We start from the raw sequence: 25,928 nt of genomic DNA, 5'->3' as shown, positions 1-25,928 counted from the left end.
AAAAAGGAACTTAACGTGGAGTGGGAAGACCACCTCCAAATCCTGTTACAGAAGCACCTTGTTACACCCAAACTGTCTCTACAACTCTCCTATGCTGAAGACAAAGACAGTGACACCTGGCACACCCAGGTATTCTCATCTGCTTGGGTTGCTCTCCCTGTCTCTCCAGGGTTAAGTTAACTTTTGGTTTAGAAGAAAAAAAATATACTAACCTGACTTTGTCATAACTACCAGCAGTTTATTTAGAAATTTGCTCATGAAATGAAAAGTGGAAAAAAGTGGTTAATAAAAGTTTGTCTGCTCATTTTTCATTTTAAAGAAGAAAGGAACAGTTATTTCAAGTGTTCAAGTTTCTGTATGTTAGTACTGGCTACTCATCTATGCAAGCAGACGTAGCTGCATCTAAACATTCCCATACACTAATAGCTACCAGTAAGACAATAAAATCTACTTCGAGTACAGATGTAGTTATGTCTTCGAAATGAAGTTATTTTATTGTATTTATGTTATTTAATCCTGTGTGTCTTTAAACACACGTACATTACCTGATGAAGTGCTCCTGCTGGTAGAATAATAGCATCACCGAGAAACTGAATAACCGTACAGGTTTTTACTCCGTATTCTTCAAGAAGTCTTTGGCGAAGTTTTTTGTTCACATACCAACTCTGATCACGTATCGGATCATGCTCTGGTAAAACTTCTAAGCCTTGCTCCTTTGCTATCTGTAAGTACAGAAAACATCCCAAGTCACTTTCAAAAGAAGCTGAACCTTTTGCTGATAATTTTAAGTACACCTAACTTATGAAGCCACACTACTGTGCTCCCAATACCCAAATGAGAGTTTTAGTTAGGGAGTCAAAAGAAGCTCAAAGGAACTGGGAAGTCCCACTGAACTGAAGACATCTGCAGAACTCCCACTCCAAAATGCAGAGCTCTAAGGAACTCGCACAATAACCTATAAACAAGCAACACGCTCTCCGTGTGACTTCTTTCATCAAGAAAACAAACTTCTTTCCTGTGCTGCCAATTCCCTAAGCATACAACCTGCAGTTTTGACACAGACACAAAACACCACAAACTCAGCTCAGGAAAAAAGCAGCCGATAAAACCAAAGGTCCCATGGTCCTGGGCAACCTGCTCTACGCAACTCTGCTTGAGCATGAGGCTGGAAACAGGACCTCAAGAGGTCCCCTTCCAATCTCAACCACTCTGTGGTAAGAAGTTATTTTCCTACCATCCCATCAAGGAATTGGGAAAAAATTATGAACACACAAAAAATACCTCCTGACAATGGCAGACTTAACTGCAACAATCATTTCTCACTAAGTTAACCACAGGGGAACAAATAGTACCCTTAATAAATTGCTAATTAATGAATCATAGTGACTGAAGACAAAGAGTGACTAAAGATTAAAAAAATACATTGAATCCATCTTTCATGACTTGAGAGACAATTATCTCATTAAAAACCATAATTTTTTATTCATATTGGTATTAAATATACTTAATTATGTGATGCAGAATTTGAAACTGTTCTTGTGTATTCTCACCTTCTGTACTAAACGAGATACTGAGATTTTATTTATCAGCAGGCGAAGTGGTCCCAATTCATATTTCAAAAGTACCACCACACCAATACTACAAGGTGGTACACAATTCACTTTGGATACTATGGCAAGCTTCGGCAGCAAATGACAAACATTAGTACATAGTGCCTTGTATGTTTGTTTTAAACCTGCTGCTCAAAGAGTTTCACAATATCCCTTACTGCTCTGAAAGAAGAAACACTGAATAATACTCATTGTCTGCCTATTCCCTTGCATTCATGTCCTTGTTCTCAACTCTCTTTTCCAAGCTGAAGGAGCCACCATTTGCTTGATAAGGATCTACTTTTTGAATGAAAAGTCTCGCTGTATAATTTATAATCTGGAATTAGCTGTATTTTATTTACTACTGCTCACTTTTCCCCAGAGTTCAGTTTGCCAAAGAGCAAATGTTTGCATCGCCAGAGGACAGCTGCCCTGGGACTGAAACACTGCCTTATTGTCCACAGAGAATCTTCACTGCTAACTTTCTTTGGCTCCTCCTGCTTGCACCAGAGACCCTGGCCTCCAGCCTGTTTACAGATTCCCCTTTGGTTTAGCAAGTTAAAACTCATCTGATTTTTTTCCCCACAGGAGAAGACAGCAGAGACTCTTCCTCAAGTAACTACTTCAGTGATATTTTGGCATTTCTATCTCATCTGTCGTCTTCTGAAACATGAAAACATGCTAAATACAGGGCACAGAAAACTGCTTCCAAGATGGTATCTCCAAATTTACTACCACTGATGACTATTGATGGCCCAGTGGTGGATATTCATCCTGTGTGGTAGGTAACGACCTGAAAGGTTCTGATGTGGCTCTAACTAGTTCATCTCATGCTACCAAAGGAAGATCCACACCGCAGCCAATGCTGAAGAAGTTTTCTGACCTTGGGTACGTTATCCTGCACTGCTTTCATCTTCAGTGAGAGCTAAGGCCTGTTCTTTGAGTCCTTATGGAGACTGGTGGCTGCTGGGTTGCAAGGTCAGGGTTTTTTTTGCACAGGACAACTCAAAAATTTCAGTGAATGGATTCACATGAATGGATCAGTGACAGAAAAACATTATCCTACAAATTATCTTTTTTATTAGAGGACAAGAATAGATCTCCATCCCCTTCTGAGCCTTCAGAGTCTGCGTGCTACCTGTGACTCCTAAGAAGTGAATACGTACCATGTTAAATACTTTATTTGTTGATGATAAAGCAGTTCAATTATAGTTTAATTTATGTGCTATAAAGGAAAGAATTTTCCTTCCTTCCCTTCCCTAAGCTTAGGGGTGGGGTTTGTGGTTTTTGCCAGCCCCCTTTGATTGACCAGTTACTTACATTACATGTATAAAATATGTATTCTAAATCTAACCTTTTGTAGAAATTCCCTTATCTTGTCAGCATCTTTGCCAGCATAAATGTGCCATAAAGCACCAGGTAATTCACTAGAATCTTTCAACCGCTTCCTCAGAAGGTCATCCAGATCCTCCTCTTCAAACTTCTTCAAAACTCCTATGGGTCAACAAAAATATTTTTTAGAAGTGAGACAAAGGAAAAACTGAAACTAAACACTTTCTTTTTGAATTTCTTGCGTGAGACAGAGCAGATAAAAGTTTGCTGAATACAACAGAAACCCCCAGGTGATCTTTTTGCTCGGTGTTTGTAATTAGTTACTAGAACATGAATGTCATGAATACCTTAAAAACAAGGTTTAATTTTTAAACTTCTTTTACATTTCTTGCATTTGACAGAACACATTCTCCTCCCTGAAATAAACAAGCAGGACTGGGACCAAAAAAATTAAAAGCTGAAGGTGTTTTCCTGCAGTCAGCAAGAGCAGTGTTTTGTGTGCTGTTCCACAGCAGCTGCTCAAGCAGCCAGAGCTTTCCCAACATGCTCAAGTTTTGCTGCTGTTAACTCAGTGCATATGCAAGTGAAAACAAAGCAAATAAGAGACGGCAAACCTTACTGCAGGTCTATTAGTCACACCCAAAATCTACATTTGCTCTTATGGAATAAGAGGACAAAAGAATAAGGGGAAAGAAACAAGAACTATTTCAGTGATTTAAAAGCTGTTTCACGTAAGCAATAAACTTTATACAGATGACTAACATACACCAATTTAAGCTCTCCAGTGCTGAAAAATTACATTACAGTCCAAATTCAATAGAGCAAATACAGTGCATGCAGAGAGGGAGCAGAACAAACAGAAGGTTTGGCAAATACATCATCCTGACATAGCTGTTAAAACTACCACAGCTTCCAGAGAAAATCCTTCATCCTGCACTTTCATTAGCTCTGCCAGCCCCCAGCACAAGCATGGCACATCAATTAAAGGTAATGGCTAAAAAAGTTAGAAGGGTCTGAAATACCATCTCATAATTCACGATCTGCAGTGTATTTTATGCAGAATTATTGTGCGTACAAATTCTTGAAACAAAGAATTTCCCAGGTTTCAGCAAGTACTTATGGATATCTTTCATCTGCTTCAGAAGAACAGCGTCACTTCTAAAAGCAGCATTCGCTCCATGTACACCTCTTACAATGAGCCTCTCCTTACCTGATTTGGAAAGTACGCCATTTCCTTTCGCTATGCCAACATAAACAAGGATGTTCACAACATCAGAAACTTCAATGTGAAGATTTGTGGTTCCTATATCATGGTCTTTAGTAGCAGCCACACCTGTGTTTCAAGACAAAATTAAAATTTGTTGTATTGCATATTCACCTTCAAATAGAAACGTGCAACAGCTAACTGAGAGGATTTCTGAAAGTACACCAAGCATCAAAGAAAAGCGTATTAGGCACAGACACGCTTTAATGTGAAAATACTGAGATAGACAAACTACAATCACGCTAAACAAGAAAATGGTCCTTTTTCACAGAGACTTTGAGATACTTTCTAGTCCAGGTAACTGTCCCAATGTAGCAGTTCTACCAGCAGAAAACTCAAAGACCTCTCCTGACCACTACATTCCTTCCCAACCTTTCAACCTCTCAGGCAGTTCAGGGCAGAATATAAGTCAAATGAATTCACATGGTTATCGAATAAAATGTGTCACTTTTATGTCTGGTTGTAAGCCAAGTTCTGAATCAAAAGAAATCCTCAAGCAAAGAGGAAAATTCATTTTAGTTCCAAGAGGTGAAAACACACATGCTTAAGTCAAAAGGACATTTCAGAACATTAAGCCTCGTAGCAGTACTGCATGGAAGTGTCATTAATGATTCAGTTCTTCAGACTCATGCCTTGATCGCTATCATTGATACGTTTATTTCAAAGGACATCTGGAGAAGTTTTTAAATCAAACCCATCATGCCACAAATTGCAACTCATTCCTTGTCCTATTGCAACAATTTGTAAAACAGAATTGAACAAATTTATCTGCAAAAGAAGGAGCAGCTGGACAAGGTCTGAGGGAAATAACCTTTTCTAAACAAGTTTTTGAGCGCACAGCATACAATACAAATGCAAATTATGAGAAATACGCTGAGATTTATTTATGACCCAAATTATGAACGCGATAATATTTCATTTTTTGTCATACTGCATTATTAAAGACAGAATCTGTCCTTGTGTAAAAGTAGCTAACTATTTATCATGCTTGAGAAGGCTGTAACAGTGCAAGACAGGAAGAAATACAGAAGCAAATAAACTCCCATGCCTGAGGGGTATGAACTGTCAATGTGCAAGTCGGTCAAGTATTTCTCCTACATTCACTGAACAATTACCTTCCAAGCAAGCTCAGCTTTCTATCAAGTATGGTAACGTGTGATATTCTACACTTTCAAGGGAGGAAATAACTGCTACAATTCTAGGGCATACTCACCATATGCACTACATAGTCTGGGTCCCAAATCTGGACGGACAAAAAATCCTGGCAGATGAGAAGCCAAGTTTAGTTTTCCTTCTGGACTACAATATTCAGGCAAGGGTAAACTTTTTAGTAAGTCCTCGTATCTGCAAGAAAAAATAAAGACGAATGTAATTGAATTAGTGTCATTACACAGAGGGGAAAAAACCCAACAATAGGGAGACTGACTTAAGAGTATTTACTTAAAATTCAAATACCTTGCTGGCATCATAGCCTTGAAATCTTCACCAGAAGGCCAATCTTTCAGTTTTAGTAGAGCTGTTTCCCCATTTTTTATTTTCTGCCGTTCTGTAAGTAACACAGAAATCACTAGAAGCACATACACTGTAGGGGTTTTACTTTATTCAACTAAAACACGTAACTGAACTCTTAACCTGTCAAGATTTCAACCATAAAACAGGACATAATATCAAGACTCAAGAGTGATAAAACCAAACTCAACTAGCTGAAGAACAATGACATTTGTTTCATTTCTTAGTCAGACCTAAATAGTATATTAGGGCATCTTGCTTTCCTTTTAGACTGAAGTTTCTTCAAAGCCTCAAGATCCATAAAGAGTATTTTTAACTGTAGTTTCTAACATTGACCACGTTGAGAATCAATGGAGTAATACATTTAAAGTAACATACTTGAAACATCTTCAAAACCATCCCAGAACTCCTTGACATTGGTGTTTGAAATAATACTGTCTTTGCAATTCAAGATATCAGCTTGCTGGTTTCCAAAATCTAGACTAATTGACTCGGCTTTCCACAGGCTGAAGTTCATTTTCTTATGCATACCGGACACTAGAACAGGCTGTAAAAAATAAAATTAAATAAATCAATACCTATCCTTTTGCAAGTAAACACCTCTTTCAATTAAACTGCAGTACAAATGTATCTGAAACACACACTGAAGACCTTGGCCCTACTGAGATCTTAACACTTCCTCCAAGAGCAACTATGCCCAAGATGTCATACGCACTTCCTTTTGGAATGTGAATCTCTGTAACAGTAATTTCTTATTTATTATCAGCAGTTAACTGAAGTACAAACTACACGAGGTTAATATGTGGGCTATACCTGACAAGCTTTTGCCCACAGCTAACAGCAGATTTTCAAACGCAGAGCTAGGCAGCTTTGTCCTTTAATACAACTCCCCGAGTTCACCCTGAGCTCACTTCATAGACCAAACAGCTCAATACATACCCTGCCTTGTTTCCAGCACTCTTTGAAGAGCTTCCAGTTGTTGTTGTTTTTATGGTCTCTGAGCCACAAAACATGCTTATCACAGATCCATGAATACTGAATATCACTGTACAATTTACTGCAGTCATCTTGAATACATTTTCTATCATCCTTTGACTCATCTTTTAGTTCAGATTTTACATTTATCTTTGGTGCTCTATTTGGTGGAATCTTGTTTTCTACTACTGAAGCAATTATATCATCAAGAATGTTTGGCATAGTCCTTCCACTCTTGCCACTCTATTAGAAAACAAACAAGCATATGCTTAAACAATTTAAAAGCAAATAAAGTTAATGCAATTTCTTTTGCAGTAGAATGACAACATTTCATTATCAATGAGAAGCTTGCAGTTATCTACTTCCATTGTAGAAAACTCTGCGTATTCTTACATGGAAAAATTAGAAGTACGCAGTTATTACAAAACTCAACACACTGGAATCTTCCTTTGTCAGGTTAAGGCTCTATCTAAACTTCATGGATGTGTTCTTCATAGTATATATCATCACTATTATATATATATATAATTTGTTAAAGCAAATGTGTATGCACATGTCTAAAGTTTTAATTATAAATGAGTATTTAAAGCAACACAGCCATCAGACTGCTCTAACTACAATGTATCAAAACAAATTATAGATATTTTCAAATCCTGATATACAAACAATGCACTTTGTAAATACTTACTGCTGTTCCTGTAGAGTAAACCGGAGCAAAAGCAATACCGGCATCTGTAGAACCCAGACGCAGTTTGCCTGCTGTTGTAGTTAACAGATCTCGTAAGGTTGAGCCCTGCTCGTTGTTCTGGGACACAGGAGGGGAGTTTTTACAATTCGGGGATTCCAAATTATCCTGGTCTTTCTCTTCCTTCGAATGTTTTCCAGAAGGACATTCTTTGTTCTCTAAAACAAAAATAATCATTGGAAGTTTACACTGTTGTATCACAATACAAACCTGGGAAGAGCACCAGTATCCTGCATTTCACACTGGCGATAATATACTGTAGCACTAGCGCTTTATTCACCTGAAAACACACCAAAGGATGAACTAGACCCTTCAAAATGCAGTGTGACCATGAAAAGGTCTTCCTCAGCATCTCACACATGCAGCTGAGTGAGTACCTGTCACAAATGAGAGATGCTGTAGCTGGAAATACCGCCACATTACACACATGCTCTGCTAGTGGCTATTCTGGTAACAGATTCTGATGCCATCAGCAGGCATTGCAGTTTCAAGATTAAAATTAAGGTGTAAAAGAACACTGTATTTTCTTCTTTTTTTAAATGAAAAACTGTGTGAATTTTTCCTATTAATTCAGTTATGTACTACTTGTGCCCCCAAAGTCATGGACACGATAGGACAATTTCAAACATATACCTTTCTTCTCTTCTCTGGCTTTCTGCTCTGCAAGATCAGCTAACCAGTGCAGCGGTGACTGGGATTCAGGCGGTGTTAACTTGCTGTCTGTGCTTACATCACTCCTTGGACTTGTATTACCATTTGTCTCGGACTTTTGAGGAGTGTTCTGCTGTTGCGACTCAGGCATGCACAGAGAAATTTTATTACTGTGATTGAGGACATTCTGCAGAACCTGTAAAGAACAGATTTATTTTTAAATATTTAACTTTGAAGTATTCCAAAGACAAAGCTGGCATTTAACCACTGTATATGCAAATTAAAGCACAACTGCTACTATTCAAATATAAAAATCCTCAAGAATCAGAACACCTGAACAAACTTTGTGTTTTAGACTCACCTGAGACACACCATTCATTGCAGGGAGCTTGCCAGCTTGTGTGCTCTGCTTGGTGGTGCACTGACAATGGGATTTAATTTCAAATTTTTCTCTAATATTGTGCATAGCATCTAAAAGATCTGTCAAAACTGGAAAAAATTAAGAAAATCATCAGCTCTCAATCATTTTGTGACCCTCTAAAATACACACACTGTGATGCTAAAATGCTATGTCCAAATCTTTTTAGAATTTAAACTATTAAAAATGCGAAATTTAACACTCAAAAATACAGTACAAAAGACTTTCCAGTTTACCTTCAAGCTTGTGCAGGAAGAGACATGATCTTTAATAAAATAACTGCACGCTACTCTTCTGAATAATCTAACCTTCACTCTGTGTTCCCGCTGCATGGCATACCCTGAGCAAGCCAGTCATTCATTATTTACTCCTCACTGTTCAACGGGTGTCTCATTGCTTCATTTCATAAAACTGTCAAACTACAGACTGAAGTGAGCCATGTCTTGACAAAAAAAAATCAGTGTGTGATCATGTAATTTAAGGCTGTTTGGTAACGAGTATGCACCAAAGAACAAAACCAAGGTTATGCAGGCAGCCTGCGCTGTGCTGTTTCCAGATAAGTGGTTCATTTCACAATTTAAAATTAAAACCAGTTTCAGTCAGAAACCTGTTCTGGGGAATGTTGCAATCTGAACTTATTATGGAATCTAACCAACCTTCACTTCTACCTGAACTAACACGCAACAACCCATAAAATAATGACTGGGTCTGCATTTCCAGCTTAAAATAACTTGGGAATTTGTTTAACCAGTTTAAGGGCGCATTGGAGTTTTCTATTCCCTGCTCTGCATCAGTGCAGCCAGAGATCACAAGTGAAGTTGCACTACCAACAACCACCACACCTAAACGCACTTCTTCATAAAGCTTACTTGGTTTAAAGAAAAATTCTGAATTTAACTGGGTTTAGGATTACTGCTTAGTTTTTCATTCATCCCAAACTCCTTCACTGTGTTTTGCTTTAAGATGTTCAGTCAGATGTCCAAAACCACACAAATCTTTTCTTATTTGGGTGTGTGGTGGGGACAGAACACAGTGAAAAACAAATCCCCAAAAATCCCCAACATAACGCTCCTCAGCAGCACTATTCTAAGACTTTCTTTTTAACAGCTAAGGTCAGATTTATTCAGTATGTTCTGTCTGTTTTATTCTGCTCTGAAAACGTAACAGTCACAACAAACACCCTGAATTTCTTCACTGCCTGTCTCTAAAGCCCCTTCAGACATCTGTGAGCATACTCTTCTTTCTCTCCTCATCATGTGGTTAACTGCCCAGAATCACTCACCTTCCTGCAACGATCTGACATAATTTGCAGGTTTTTAAATGAAAAATAAGAAGTTTCAAGAAAAAACCCTGGCCTCTCTTCTCCAAAAGGCCTCAGAAAAAACACATCCTGCTTGTTTGCAGGTGGTCTTACCGGAGCCTGGAATGATCTGTGTTGGCATCAGGTGTTTGTGATCATGAGGCTGTCCCTTCACACACTTCATCCAGGCATATAACTCTTTATCTGCAAAAGAACATAGCCAATTGTTTCACTTCACTGAGGGTGGTACACAGAAAGAGCTAAGTAACCTTTTACAGATTTGTTTTAAGTCAGAAACACTTTTCTACATGCACTGTATGTCTTCTGTCCTGGCATCCTGTGTGACAGAGATTTGCATACAACAGCTAAAGAGATTTAACAACACTGACATCTGAAATATCTGCATCTGTAACAGACCCTTGCCAACAACCTCAACATTTCAAAGTATATTCCCTTTACCACATTTAGTGAGTTGCCAATTTAGCATAAGCCGAAATCCTTTACAGTTGCCATTAAGGCTGTGAGACTCCCTTGATGAATTCTAACACAGATGAGAGACACAACTGAGCTACAATTGTATGGTTAATTTAATTTGACACAATCCACACTCCAACTGAAAGTGGCTGTTTTCAACCAGAGAGGGCCAAACAACCCAAAAAGGTGAACTTTTAACCAAATCAGCTCTCTGATTTGGCTTATCATGCAGCTACACCGATGTTACTGGTGGCACAAAGAAAAGAGAAGTTGCATCACGGATTTATGCTAGATTAAAGCAACCATGAAACCTCAAGTCTGTGTGTACTGGTTGAAAATAGTCTGTGGCAGCAGAGATGGCCTAACCGGCAGGAGAGAGAGGCTTTCTACAAAGTTTCAGGAAGACTGTCCGTGCCAGAAAAATATGCAGTGTAAAGATAAGACAGAGGAAGAATGACATCAAAAAGTGTCTGGCCAAACAACTGGTCACCGATCTGCTATGTGATTTTGTGGCGGAAATCGGAACGCAATTTCTCTCTCAACCCTCAGTCTTGTATCCTATCAACTGAACTGCTAGCATTAAGAGACTCTTCAAATCTTTTCACTAGTTTGCTCAGCTCTAGCAATGTAAGCTAAGGAGTACGCTAAAGGAAGCACTTAGCACATATTTTTTACACTGTCATAGATACACAACGTACCAAATGTTTCTTTCACATAAATATTAGATTTGTTAGCTATCTGGTAGTTTTTGTAAATCCTAAACCATTCAAATATACAACTCATCACAAACATAAATCAAATTAAAAAAACCCAAATAGCATACCTCTAACTTAATGCATTTTATCACAGAAATGCCATAACATGGCACTCCACTTGATGGTGCCACAAACTGTCTGAAGGTAACAATGGATGAACATTCATTCATTCATGTAGCAATGAGAGAAGTCACTGATAAATATCTGAATATGGAATACTCTGCTGAAGCAGAGAGAAACCAGTGTATTCTCAGTTACATTTAGCAACTGCAAAAACAACCACCAGTTCCAGGAAAAACGGTGTAATATAAAGTGCTATTATATAGAGTTGAGTGGGTGGTTCTGAACTTTGTAAGAGAGTGCCAAAGGAGAGAGACAGTTCACGTGAATCCTACAGCATCAGTAGAAATAAAGCTGCAGAGAGGAAAGTACTTCAGCTTTCACATGTAAAGTTGTGATAAACACTAAGGAGAAAGTCTTTGTTAGAAAAGTGAAAAGAAGCCTGCTTCTGTATACTGCTTTTTTAAGCTTTGAAGACATTCTAGTAACATTTTCCTGGCTGGTTAACATATACATCATAAAAAGCCTCTGACTCCATGTTCCCACTAGGGTAAATAACATTCGGTGTATACCCCAAGCCATGTCAGATGGATGCACGCACATGAACTTAAGCCAGTTAAGAGCTGCTGAAGCAGCCTCCAGCATTAAAACACTATGGACTACCCTCAGGTGTTGGAAAACACCTAGGCTTTGATGCAAGTCTCTGGGAACATCCTATCACCACAGTGCAGGAGGCCTCTCACTGCAAATCACGGACAAAGTAGATGAGTCTTTATCGATCAAAGACTTGCCATGTAAGAGTTAAACTTAATTTCACTAACATTTCACATATGTGGCATTCTGCTGCGACGAGAAACATGGAAATGCTTTTCAAAAGAGCATTATACTTGAATCAGTTCCCGGCACAGTGTTTGACCGCAGGACTGGGCCAGGGCACGATGCCTGCCACCCAGGAGAAGGCAGTCCTTTCCAACAAGCAGTCTGAGCACCAGCGTCACAGGCGAGGGCTGAATGACCAGATCAATTTTCCAAGCTATGCCTCCTTTCAAGTGCAACCAGGCTGGGTCACTCAGAAGTCACAGGTTTGCACATCAGTCCTATTATACTTCACTAGAGACTCAACTAGACATGTCCATTAGAGCACAGGAATTAGGTTAAACCGACTACGTGTGTAGGCTGCTGGATCGTGAAACCTCCATTAACGCTCATTTAAAATACTATTTGAAGTACTTTTCTCCCATACCTCTTTCTTATAAGAAGGTGGCTGTTAAGTCAGTATGACAAAACACGTACTTCTGAAGGGAGAACTCCAGAAAGCGCTCAAATCAAGGCAAGTCTTAATGGCAATGAGTTACCATACAGCAGGGAGGTGTAATGGAGCGCCAGTCTCACGGCTGAAGAACAAGACTTAACCTTGAGGGGCAAGGCATAAGCAATCCAAGACAACCCACACAAAAAGACTGGAAAGCGGACAAAGACCTAAAATAGCCTCCACAGCAGTTGCTTTCTGAATGACTGATTCTACGTCCACCAACAAAAAAGGAGGCAAAAAAGATCTAAAGGAAGCGAGAACACACAAGCAGTAAATTAACGCTTTACAGAAAGGCAGTTACACTGGTGGATCAGCAGCGCTACAACAAACGAGAATAAACAGCCTGTACAATACTCCAGTTTATAAAGAACTGACCTCTAGAACTTTTTCTTTCCTTTGCCTTGTAACAATCTAGGCAGACCACAAATCCACATTTTTGGCAGACCCAATGAATGTTAAATAATGTGGCTTCACATGCATCACACATCTCACGGACTCCTCTCACTGCTCTCTTCCATGCAATTTTGGCTGAAATACAAAATAAGCAGAATAAAAAGACTGAAATTTCAATGCAAAGCACAGAATGAATAGCCTTTATAGATGAAGTATTTGTAATTTTCCCCTCAGATGCAACTGGGTGTGGGGGGAGGGAAGTAATCCTTCATAAATAAATCATCCACACCTACCCCCTAGTTGCATTACACAGCATCCCCATCGATGCTGCTATCAATACACTATAAAGAAATCAAAGCATCCAAAAAACATATGCTACAGTAATAAAAAATATTCCTACTAAACGTATGAAGAACTTCTTTAACATGTATTTCTAACCCCACGCAGTGAAGAGAGGTGGGTTTTTCACCTGACTGCATATGGGACATGTTTAATCTCAAGGGCAGCCAAACTGGTGAGCTAGATGGCTGGTTACAGTCAGCAGGAGGTGAGGGAGGTGGCTGTCCCGGGGACCTGGCTAGTATTTCTGCTTTCTGCCTCAACTCCTCCGCGTATTGTCTGAAATTACTGGAGCCACCAGGCCGTTTCCAGCCTGCGCCCATCTGCTGTGAGCCAGAAGGACGGACAAACTGTGGCTTTGGTGGGGAGGAGGCAGTGGTGTTAGCACACGCTCTGCAGGGCCCATGCTGTCACACTGTTCTTTGTTTTGGGAAGGAGACGTCAGAAACACAGCGTCTGTTGGCAGGAGTCAGTACCTGGCTCGCTGTGGGCCTTGGCTTGGAGCTGGATGCTCTGGCTGGAGAGCTGGAGGCCAAGCTGGGAACCAAGGCTGCTCCAATCCAAACAGCAGCTTGGCTCCAACCCTGGCCCAGCACAGCCACCAGCGCAGGGAGGAAAGGGAACGGGCTGGCCAACTGAGGAAGGTCCCTGCCCCTTCCCGACATACCCTCTTACAAAACAGCCTAGGAAAATCCAACACGACAGGCCGGTGAAGTGAGCTACTGAAAAGGAAGCAGTGGGTCACGATGAACACAAACACTCGAGTAAAACTGCAGAGCACTTGAAAGCATTTGAGATTTCCTTACCGTCTTTTTTCACCCAGGACATGGCTGTTCTCTCAGATGTTACTAACTGACAAAATTTATCACCTATGATATCTAGAATGTATTTAGAAGTTTCTAGGTCCAGTTCATCATCTTCATAGTTTTCATGTGTCCATAAACTCAATGCTTCATCATCATATTGATCTGGAGAGGAGAAACCATCTATCCTAACCACTCCGTTCTTACTAAAAGATAACCTAAAAATGAAAACATAGAGTTTAACTGCATGTATCATCACATCCTGTGACTTACAGCTTACTTGCTAGTTTACCTTACTGTTCAAGTCTTACAAGTAAGTTTTCTTTACCTTCTATAGGATCCTGCCACACTTTTTAATTTAAAAATAAATCCTACTGCCAAAAATACTTTTAAAAAGAACAGTAAGGAAGCATGAAAACTAAACTTAACTTTTAAGGCACTTCTTGTATTCAGTTTACTCATCGTTCTCTCTCTGTAACATTTGCTATTGCTTTAAAATTGCACACAGGATTTCCCCCCAAAGTTCGGTTCCACTTATTCCTTAAATTTTTTGAGTTTCTATGGCATCAATCACTCAGTCCGACTCATACTTTATGGATCTTTCCTACTGCTCTCACACTCAGATAACAGGAGTTCAAACACTATATTTAAGACTTTCTAGGCAGAAGAAATCTGCCAATTTCTGACCTTTAAAATAGCTACAGGCTTTCCTGTTGCCCTACCCGATACCATTCACTAACCCTGCCTATACTTACCCTATTTTTAAGCAGTAACAATTAATTATTCAATTTTGCATAATACAGAATAATTCATGATACGCATGTGATTGTTATAACAGTTACAGATTTTTACAGCAATGCCAGTAAAATAGTCCTGAACTCTGAACTATACAAAAAATGGTACTCAGATGTGTGTTTGATGAACAAGAAGAAATGATGAATTTGCAGTTACAACAATGACTTCCAACAGTAGTGCAAACTTTGTTACAATTCAAGCCCTACTATCTAAGGAGATAAAAAACAAAACTCTGACATTGCCACATTAGGAAGCAAATATTCTTACGCAGAAGGTATTCCAGGTCCATCAATGAAATCACTCCTGTAGGACTACCAACTCTGGTAACTAAAGCTTCATTATAAAAAATTAAACCAAGTTTAGGGAACAAAACGAATCAGCTACCGAATCAGCTATATACTGACAACACGGCCCACGTGCAAATTAAAGCCATTTTGTTCTGTCTCAATAGTTTTTTCTGCCTGAGCCACGTATGCTTTGCAGCATCCTGGGAAACTTTCTCCTCAGCTTGTGAGTTTGTCTTGACTGGCCATTAATTGTGAAAAAGGAGAGAACAACTCCTCTGTCCTCAGAAAACCCTGAGCAGCATTCCCACCATATACTGGCACAAGAACAATTACAAATTAGTGCAACTCTGGGGTTGTACAACTTGTCCAGAATAACTGAAGCTTGCCTTTTGAAAATCCCACTTCAAATGACAGACACCTGTGTAATGGTGATGTGCTGCATTTTCTGCTTGCCTAAGGTACACCGGGTAGCTGTTCTGATGTCTTTGCTATAAAGCTTTAAACAGCAGTGAAGTCAATCCACAAAAGAAATACAAAATACAGATGTAAATACCGTTAAATTAGACAGTGTCTTTTATCAGGCAGACTGACTGAGCCAGAAAAATCAGACAAGCTTTCAAGCATGCAAGTCCTTTGTCAGTAATATTTTTAAAAGTTAAAACACCACGCTATCAGGAAATAGCTGTACTTACCGACGAAAGTAGTAAAATCTGCAAAATACTGGCGAGTGAGTTGGTTCTTCTCCTTTCTTACTTCTTATTAACCTACATTCTCTGCACTTTTGCAGATTTGGTCCTATTTCAGAGCAAGAATCATCCTGCAAAAAGGACTCTCCCGTTTGCTTCAGCTTCTTTACTTTGCGCCAGTCTTTCAACACTGAGCGAGGTATACCGGCTGCAAAAGGAAGGAGAGAGTTTCAGATGAGGAACTGGCAGCCCTTATTTGCAGAACTCAGTCAGATCAGTCAGCGTTTTAACGTTTCTGAAAGTACCTTTGTTACCTGCATAGTGTATTTCATTACTACTGCCATTTGTCTGCCTGTCAGCACTCAAGTTTAAAGAGCACAGCTTCCAATTGGACTTACACAGGCAGGACAGTTAACTACCTGCTGAGCTACCCAGAAATACCAAGGACATGCTGTTTTCTCTTAAATTAGGTGTATCATTCACCAAATGTTCCACTGAAACCATCTTCAGAATCTCGTTCTTACAAAACAAAAGAAATACAATACCCCAAGAAGGAAAGGTTTGAATTCTGTTCCAAGTGAAGATATATGCCAGAAAAGCAACTATTTAATAAATGAAAGTAGGGCTTAAAAAAAAAAAATCCTTCTTTAAAATTAATTTTTGCTGAAGGTTACAGATACGATTACAGAAGAGCAGCTCTGTTCACTCGCTAGTCATCTGAACTTGATATAAAACATCCGGCATAAGGAAGAACAGAATCCATTTACTCTGTCACGTTTGTTGGCTTTGCAAGGCTAAGCAGTACAAATCTATTTTCAATATATGAAAGTCAGCAGATCTGACACTGAGTAACGCAAGGAGCACATCTATTGAGTAATATGTGCAACTTTCACATACACACTTTGAAACTGAATTCTGTTGATATTTAACCAGGCTTTCATTCTAATGACTCTTAAAAGTGGCACCAGTTTTATCTGCAAATAGACGGAAGTATGTGTGATTTCATCTACCACTACTCTTGAAAGTTCATGTCCTGTGAACTGGGATCTGACATAGGATAAGAGAGGTCAGGGTGCTAACTTTGGACTTGGTACCTGGGTTCAGATCCATATTTTGCCAGAGATTACTTATGCAAGCTTTGCAAGCGACAGATGCCTATGCCTCAGTTCATGGCCTACAAACACAGACGAGGAGCATGACGAATAATTGAATTAAAACCTGAGAGTAGAAGAGGCCGAAGTACAGGTTTGCTAGGCCAAAACAATGCTTTCTGCCTTGGAACCAGAGATCCTGGGTGTCATCTGGGAGCTGTCAGACTTCAAGCTCTGTGGGCAGGATCTTGGAAGATCCCCAACACTTGCACGACTGTAAAATGCCTCGCTTTGCAGGAGGGAGCCTTGCAGCCTGGAGGCTCTGAGCACTCTGGCTAGTGCAGAGACTCCTAGGGTTTTCCAAAACAGCATCAGGACAAAGCAGTTTTCAATCCTGGCAGTATCCAGATACCACCCATGTTGCAAGACTGCCACCAAGCCCCAGATCCCAGAGCACAGTTACAGCCACCTTCGGGCAGTCCAAGCAGCCATCCCATGGCAACCTGTTCTGAAAGCTCCTCAAGGCTGACTACGTTTTTGTGGAAAATCCTTTTTGTAAGAAAATCTCTGACCAGCTCTCTTTCAGGAATCGTAACAAAGCTCATTCAAGATAAACTGACAGGAGTATCAGAAATGCTCATCTATTTAACGGGTCAAGGAGGAGAAACAGATAGAAAGATCTCAGGTCTATTAAGATTTTGAGAGAGGATGGCAAGCACAAGAAGTCGCTCCCACAGCACAGGCCCAACCCGTCAGTGTGCAGGACACAGGCTGTGCGACTCACGACAGAATGGAAAACCAGCTCCTGCCCATTTCCCAAATGAAACAGTTCCATAATGTTATCATGTAACACTTTTATACTGGGTATCACTAGCCCAAACAAGAAGTCACTGCCTTCCCTTAGTGTAGGTAAGCAATCGTTCTACAACAAACCCATAAAAAAGCTTTTGCAACAATGCAAAGGTCAAAGACCTATCGTGTTGCACGTCTATAGATACAGTTTACTTTACGAAGTGAAATTGAGAAATGCTTTACAGGCTTGTTCTCCTTGATCTTCCCTTTAGTTGGGACGGGGAAGGAAAAAAACCAAAACTACTACTACTGGACCCAAGCCAGAATGTGTCAGACAGAATACACCACTTCCAGCACCCAGTACAACTTGGGGATCAAGAACTCCCAGACACCAGGAGAGTGACTTTATACGCTAGGCAGTAAAAAGCCAGAGAATGTAATTAGAGGGAGTAGTACTCATTTTCTTACTACCTGTACTTAAAAATACTTGCAAAAAGTAATTTAATGGTAGACTTTCTCATATTTGAACAGAACAAAGACAAAGGAACAGTCTTTGGAGAAGAATAAGTTGGGATAAAAAACGTAAGGTAAGTTCTTAAATAAAATCCCCCATGTTGGCAGACCAGTTTCTCTTTTCAGATAAATCCAGTTCCGATCTGCTACAAGCTACAGCAGTACATTTAAATTGAGATTTGTATTTCCCTAAATTTCTTTATTCCTTAAACAAGAGCGATGTTGACTCCACGTAATACACATGCTAGTCAGGAGGGTGAAATGACTCCTCCTCAAACCCTTCATTAACTTAACCAAATCCTAACAGAGTGGCATCAGGCTCTCAAGGAACTGCCTCTGGCTTCCTGATCAAAGGATGAATTAAAGTTCAACAATAGACAATCTCTCCCTTCAGCAGTGCTCTAAAAATAAATGCATTAGATCTTAAAAAAACAAAAATGTAAAAAAAAAAAATCAATACAGGCAGCACAACTACATGCACCAGTCTGTTGAATTCTGATGGACAGCACAAACCAGCCTGTTTACTGCTTATATTTAAGCCAAGAACCAGTTTGTTAACGTATATATATAGAAAATGCTGAATTTCTTAAACCAGGGTATTTCAAATGGCCTCAAGACACATAAATCTGGACCTATTCATCTACACAAGTATGCTTTTTAATTTTTTTCCCAGCTATCGTGCAAGACAAACCCTCCAGGATTAACACTGTCAAGCCTTCACGACAGTCTGTCTCTTCCAAATCAGATGAATATACTCACTGCTGTTAGTGCCGCTCTGTAACTTCAGCTTGCTTTTTTCTTTGGCACTCCTGCTAAGAACACCATTTGGTTTTACTTCTTCTTCTGTATCACCCTTTTTTTTCTGCAGATCATTTTGCTTCTTTTTGTACGTTGGTTTGGGCTGCCGTTTAGTCCTTTGCTCTGACTTGCTCTCGCTTTCATCAGAGTCTCCACTTTCAGAGCCAGACTCGTAAGTTCGTTTTGCTTTTCTCCTAGGGTGCTTATCTTCCTTCGCAAACTTATCTGCCAAGATTTTACTATCTATGTTATTTTGCAAATCATTTGATGTAGAAGCTATTAAATTGACAGTACATGGCTTAATAATTTCTGAAACACTGTTCCCCGAATTCTCTTTTTTATGAGTGTTTTTATCTTCCTCCGAATGCCTTGTTAGCCAAGCCTTTTTCAGTTTAGTGTGGTAGTTTGGCTGACTCGTCTGGGAAGCTTGCCCACTGCCTACAGAGTTCGCTTTGTTTATTGTATTACAGACGATCGCACTGTCTAGGGAGAGAGAGGTTGAAAATGTCTGATTTTTCACGGAGCTGGAGTCGGTCTCACTAGTGTTACTACTTTTAAACTGAGCTGCAGCCAAGGCTGCCTTGTGCTTTTTCAAATGGACAAAGTCAGTGGAGGTGGAGAATCCCGAGCTGGGCTGAGCAGCGCTGCCTGTCTTGCCAGCAGCGGGTGTAACTGGAGCTGGAGTGCTGACCTTGCATTCTTGGGTCTGCGCCACCGCCTGACTCGCTGCTCTTGAGGCAGGACACTCCAGTGGCGCACAGGCCAAGACCGTGTTTGATAAGGAGTAAGTCACTTGGGAACTGCCCAAGCTTGACACGCTGGTAGTTGTTGCCGCTGATGCGGTGACATCCGTTTTCGTACTGCAGATCATACTTGTGGTAGGGGTGGCAGCACGAGGAATGCTGCCTTGCGAGACAGCTGGAAATTTCTTCTCATACTGTGTGCGAGCACTGTCTGAGTTCACATTTGGCAGAATGACTCTTCCAGTCTCCCTGGCTTCCGCTGTTTTCAGGCAATCTGCTTGATTTGTCACAGCTGAAGATCTCTCGCTAACTCGATCTTTGGAAGCAGGCTGCATTACTGGGACGCTATCGTATTTTGTGCAAGAAGGAGGACGCACAATAACAGACGCTGTAGCGGACTGTGACTTTCCACTCATTCTTTCAACGTGCCAATCCACTTTTTCGTTATTTGGGGCACTATTTGACTTCCATATTTCTGACAAATTCTGTTCAGAAGTGCCCTTGTAAACAGTCTGAGCTTCCTTAGGCTCAGGTACTAAAGTTGGTGGTTTCTGCAACTCCTGTATTTTACCACTACCAGCATTAACGGGTTGGACAGGGGTTAGAGTCGGAGGTGAAAGGCTGCTATAGCTGCTTTCCTTCTTCTCCAGGTTCTTCTCCAGGTTCTGGTGCACAGGGGGGTGAAACACAGGGGCTCTATGCAAGGCGGGCATACTCCGGAGTGTATTTGAAGACGAGACTGACAACTGAGTAGGGCTCCTGCTGTCACTTCGAAAAGAATTTACAGAGTGAGACTGCACTGACTGTGAAAGCTGCTCCGGCATCTTGCTCACAGAGCCTTCGCTCTCTGGTTGGTGCTTAATTAAAGGCGGAGGTTTTGAAAGAGAAGAAATGTAAGAGGGAAGAGACTGGGGACTAGCTGCTGTTGAAGGACAATTAGTTTGCTTATCAACATATGCACCTGAAGCTTCCTTTGACGGGTATGATCTTGGAGGTTCATTTACTACACTGTTAGACAACGTGGTGAAATAGTTACTCTGTGGCAAACTCTGTGGAACCGAATGCTTCATTTTGTACAGTTCTGACACAGAGCGTTCTGTGTCTTTGTCATATTTCACTGAATGGCTTTTCGGACTTGAAGATATGGACGTCACCCTGGAGTAGTTCTCTCTCTCCCCCTCCAGTGCCTTTATTTTAGCTGTATAAGGAGCAACTTCAATACTTTCTTGGAGTATCCGTCTGTGTTCTTCTTTGTATTTGCTCAGCCGCTCCCCGGTCTCCTGTGGTGGCCTTGGCAGCTGGTTCAGCATTGGATCTGCAAAATGTCTGTGCATATGGCTCTCCTTTGTTGTCTGCGTTCTGCTCTGCTCTAGCTCCGTCTTCACTGGTGCAGTTGTAACAGAACGTAAAGGTTCAATAAACGCTTTCCTCTCCAGTTCTCTGTTTGAAAAACGTTAAACAGGCACAGGTTAGCCTGAACATAGAGCAACGTGCTAAACAGAAGACCTTTCTTCCCATGCTCCGAACAAAGTTATCTATTAACACAAAATAAACTTTTCCTTATATTAGGTACAATTTTCAGAAGTCTTCAGATGACTCGGGACCTCAAGTACCACTCCAAGTCAACAGGGCAGAGCCTGTTTTGCAGCATACTGACAGGTTTTCTCTATCAGGGGTACTCATGTTTACAAATAAACTAAAAGGAAGCTAGAAGACAACATCAGCTGCTGAAATGTGCCCTCCCACACCGAGTTGAACAGCAAGCTTACTCTTTGTGATGTTCTACAATGCTTTTGGACAACGGCGGGCTGGAATGTGTTGTCAGTTTGAGAGGCCGGAGGGGATCTGCACTGGACGGTCGCACAGGAATGTGACTCAGTAAACCAAGGCTGTCAGCTGAGGTCACTGGGGTGGGCTGGTGTAACCACGGGCTGGGAGTATTCTGTTAACACCAACCAAAACAACAAAACAAAATCAGATTTCAAAATAATCAGGGACTGCAAGAGTTACTGTGTCAAGACCTACCAACGACCAGAGTGAAGAAATGTATTTCAGCATCAAATCATACACAGTAAATAAAATTTAACACTTTGTGTCAATTTTTGATTAACTGGAACGTCTGCCTGTACTTCCCCTGGACTTGCAGCACATAAAAATTAGTTTACATGAAGCATGTAAGAAGCATTCTTAGAACTGCTTAATTTTCAAGTAGTCAGCATGAACAGTTGATTCTAGAACAGCATCTCAAGCTCATCAAAATTAGCAAATCAATGATAATCTGACAGCACTTAACTTCAGCTACTAGCAAACAGACCATTAGGCTCTTCAATTAATTGCAAGAAAGATTTCTTTCAGAAGATGAATACAGTTCAGTATTTCTGGAAAACAACTTCATCTCCAGCTTTACAAGAAATCTCAAGACAAGGGACAGAAGTATCTCTTCCCTTCATGGATCCTCTCCTCCCACCAACCAAATGATTAAGTATGGTAATCCTAATTAATCTGCTTTATTTTGACAGACATTTTTATTTGGTATCATTTTATCAGTAGCACACTATTAAAACCATAAACATACACGCCTGCCATACTCTGCAGCATGGCAAATGCACAGTACACACAATTCTGTGCTGTGTACCTAAATACTCAAAAGGTGGGCAATACCAACCTCCTGCTTACACACACTGCCACAGCCTTATTCATGAAACTGTTTTTCAATTGACTGCTTGGGTAAGTTTCTACTTTTTTATCTTCTCTGTAACTTGTGTAACAACTTTAAAGAAAAGACCACGAGCAGCTCTCTGTCTCTCTCCCCCTTCCCTATGAGACCTGCTTGTGGGAAACACGCGCAGAAAGGGCAGGCACCCAGTTGAAGTACTCAAGTGCCAGGGACAAGCCAAGAAGGGACTGGGACAAGAATGAGCAGAGCTGTTGGTGCTGCACCATCCCTGACTCTCAGCACTGCTCAGAATTTCTTCCCCTCCTCTGCTCCTCACCAGTCCATCCCTCTCCTCCTTCCCAGTCTTGGCAAATCCCATTTGAGAACCGCTGCACCAGAAGGGGAGCCAGGAGCTCTCATGACAATGCACAGCACAGATTTGCAGGTGCTACAACTTAGAAGTTCTGATCTCTATACTTCTGAATATTTAAAGCAACCGCTTGGGTTAGCGCTAATAGTTTTAGTGCACACGTTTCCTAGGCCTGGAGTTCCCACGCTGTGGTGAGCTCCCACAAATAGCTCGTAAGCTGTATTAAAGTATTATGCAAAAAAGGCCCGTCACCTTCTCCCTAGAGGAGCTGGGGAACATCTGGTTGAGCACCAAGCACTGCTTAAACAGCTTTGTGACTCCACCTACAACCATCTATGGCCCAGCCCAAAGATGGGAGCAGCCACAGCCACCTGCAGGTGGTAGAAAAAGGTGGGCTTGGGGGCACTCTTCCTTCAGCACACTAAGCTGAGGGTGGCCGCTGCTGCTATTGCAGCTGAAACACAGATCCCTTTCTGCGGTCGTGGCTTCCACGCAAACCAACTTTGGAAACGATCACTCTGGGTTTCTAAGCCGTATTATAAAAAGGCCTCTGGTGCGAGAGCCAGAAGACAAGTCACCACAAGACATTTGCTACATATCAACGTAATTAAAAAGCTACGTGCCTTGGTATGCAGGGCTGCACGCTTCAGGCAGCCGAAGTGAAAACAGTCTACCATAAGTTCTTTAAAATGGACTTCAGTATGGGGTGGAGCAGGCAGCAACTTGAAAAGATAAATTCACCGAGTTTTCTCTTAGGCTTTTCTTCTCTGCTGCGTTTGACCTTATCACGGTTTAGATCAAACTGACTTCATATTACAAGGCAAACTCAAACTGACTGTTTAGGAAAGACTTTGCCACAATGGTTTGGCTTTTCTCAAGAATGAGGCTGGGGAAGAATAGCTTTCCTCATGATGAAAAAGAAAAAAAATCTTTATAACCATTCAGGAACTCCAAGCTTTGACGCAAAGGCTTACAATTTGGCAGAAGGACCACTGTCAGCGACATGCCTTTTGTGGTCCCCATGAAAATCTGCCCAAATTAGGCCAAGTTGTAAGCCTCTCAGAATCAGTACGTGCATGCTCAGTGCAGGTTTGACTGAAGCTGGCAGTAAAGCTCTCCGAAGTTTGTGTCTACACTACACATGCTTCATCTTACGCTGTTCCTCTAAGGAGCCTGCAATGAGCATGCCACATTCCAACCTTGCAGGAGCTCAGAAAACTTCTTTTCCTGTAACTGTCGTGTCTGCCTGCTGAGCACCACCGCCGCACTGGGCGCTAGGCTGAAAAACACAAACCATTTCTCCTGAGACCTCAGTGGTTATACTCAGCAGACAGACAGAGGAATCGCCCTGACTGGAATACAGGAGTAGAAAGCAGATGAGAAAGCAGGGATGTGTGTCAACAGAAACAGAAGGGGGGAAGAAAGATACGCCAAAAGAGGGTACACAGATAGGTATAAAGACAAGAGAAATGGGTGTACAGTGCAAGAAAGACGTATAAACACTAGAGTTTTCTCTTCAGAACTTCCCACTGGGTTCAGTACTCCTTCCATCTCAGCCTTTCTCCATTATTTAGAAAGCATACATGAAATTTCACTAAGACAATTGTTCTACCTCGCCTAATATTTAACTTACACAATGGTTTTCATAGTTTGAGGTAGCAAATATTTACCCTGTACTTCCCAAACCAGCTGGTTGACCTCACTTGATCATAAATTAAAAGCAAATATTTCGCCTTTCTCTAAAATAATTAGAAAATCAGTCTGGAAGAACTCCCTACTCACGTCCACTGTGAGAGAGCAGTTACTACTGGACTTCCATTTCTAGTTCTCTGTCTACTCAAAAAAAACCAACAATCTCCATACACTTGGTGCAGTACAAACTACCAAATCTGTACCTAGAAAACTATTGCTGAGAGACGTCAACCCCAACTAGACATGTCATGAAGAATCAAGCTCAACTTACCCTTCTCAAGGAAGCCTCCGCGTTAACAGGAGTTTCTGGGTGGACCCATTTGGAGGAGGGCAGACCGAGTCCTGAGTAAGCATGTGTTCCGTTTGGATACTGCCAAATAATTGGATAAAGCCCTAGCTGATTATAGGAAGCAGAAGGATGAGCTTGTCCAAGAAGATGTGGAGACTGGTGTTGTAACATCTGTTGCTGCTGCTGGTGTGCTAATGCCAAATGGCTTAGGCTGCTAGCATGAGCAGTCTCTAGTCGCGGATGGCCACCCAGCAAGGAGGCAGCAGGCACTCCGGGTAACACTGCAGGAAGTAGATGAGGGTGATGAACAGAATGGTGAGATGCACTACTAAGGGGGTGAGTGTTAATAGCGGACAAGGGAGCCTGAGCCGAAGACCCAGCGAGCAGATGGGATGAACCAGTTAATGCAGGATGATGAGTGTTTGGATTTAAACAGGTTCGGTGGGATGAGGAATGCAGAGGATAATTATGCTGATGCAAATAAGGTGAAATGTGATTAGTTCCTGTTTCTTGTCCAATCAGAGTGGGGTCCCTGTACACTGTGAAATGTTCATTCTTGTCAATGATAAGAGGACTTTTAGTAGCTTCTAGAGCACTAACTCTAGCTGGAACTGGATGAAAACTAGACCTAGGCAAATCATGATCAGTTTTACTGGCTGACCTTGTTAATCCAGTAGCATGGCTGTTTTGGGAACTAACCTTAGACTTCACAGTATCAGAAGATTGGGTGAATTTAGGCTTAACATCAGGTGACTTTGTTTTAGGATGATCAATTGAAGCACTAGGTTTTGATTTCACAGAGTTGGGGATTGGACTTTGTTTATGCAGTTTACTCTCTTCTGCTAGAGAAGCTACATTTAACGAAGACATAAACGAGCCATACTGCACTTTTTCTTTTTCAGGATTTAAGTGTTCACTGACTGGTAACGTTTTTAAAACGCCAGGCTGTATCAAATCCGTTTTGTTAACAACACCGCTAACCCAACTTTGATCAGCTTCCTGTTTTCTTGCTTCAAGGAAATTTGCATTTGCAAACTGCTGCTTTACATCACTGCTGTGGGATTCTACTTTCTGAACCGTTTGCAAACCAAAGGTACTTGCAGCTTTATCCTGGCTCTCCTTTTCGGGGTTGTTTTCATTAGTAATGTCAACAACACATTTCGGAGTAGGAGGTCTGGGTACAAATTGCTCATTTTTTAATTCCGCAGTATGATGTTTTTCTGCATTACACTCTTGAACATGTGGATCCTTGGCATTCGGCTCATAAGGTGTTGGCTGCTCCGCTGCATGGAGTGAA

The 25,928-nt window shown here is 41.0% G+C and overlaps 1 protein-coding gene across 1 annotated transcript in view; it reads right to left on the bottom strand.

Moving 5' to 3' along the window:
- The window catches only part of JMJD1C (jumonji domain containing 1C), a 54,944-nt gene that overhangs the window by 4,834 nt on the left and 24,182 nt on the right, over positions 1–25,928 (bottom strand). The window contains exons 6-22 of the mRNA XM_010181512.1: positions 24,614–25,928; positions 21,394–21,566; positions 18,843–21,064; positions 15,694–15,895; positions 13,923–14,137; positions 12,760–12,912; positions 9,898–9,987; positions 8,427–8,554; positions 8,048–8,261; positions 7,358–7,572; positions 6,634–6,912; positions 6,073–6,241; positions 5,641–5,731; positions 5,399–5,529; positions 4,132–4,254; positions 2,944–3,083; positions 546–722 (exon numbers count right to left, since the gene is read on the bottom strand). The exon at positions 24,614–25,928 is cut by the window's right edge and continues 382 nt beyond it. Coding sequence (XP_010179814.1) covers positions 546–722; positions 2,944–3,083; positions 4,132–4,254; positions 5,399–5,529; positions 5,641–5,731; positions 6,073–6,241; positions 6,634–6,912; positions 7,358–7,572; positions 8,048–8,261; positions 8,427–8,554; positions 9,898–9,987; positions 12,760–12,912; positions 13,923–14,137; positions 15,694–15,895; positions 18,843–21,064; positions 21,394–21,566; positions 24,614–25,928 — 6,037 coding nt within the window. The remainder of the gene's footprint in view (positions 1–545; positions 723–2,943; positions 3,084–4,131; positions 4,255–5,398; positions 5,530–5,640; positions 5,732–6,072; positions 6,242–6,633; positions 6,913–7,357; positions 7,573–8,047; positions 8,262–8,426; positions 8,555–9,897; positions 9,988–12,759; positions 12,913–13,922; positions 14,138–15,693; positions 15,896–18,842; positions 21,065–21,393; positions 21,567–24,613) is intronic.

This window comes from Mesitornis unicolor, unplaced genomic scaffold (genome assembly GCF_000695765.1).
Source record: "Mesitornis unicolor isolate BGI_N332 unplaced genomic scaffold, ASM69576v1 scaffold25963, whole genome shotgun sequence".
Classification (NCBI taxonomy): Eukaryota; Metazoa; Chordata; class Aves; order Mesitornithiformes; family Mesitornithidae; genus Mesitornis; species Mesitornis unicolor.
This window is presented reverse-complemented; position numbering and strand designations above follow the sequence as displayed.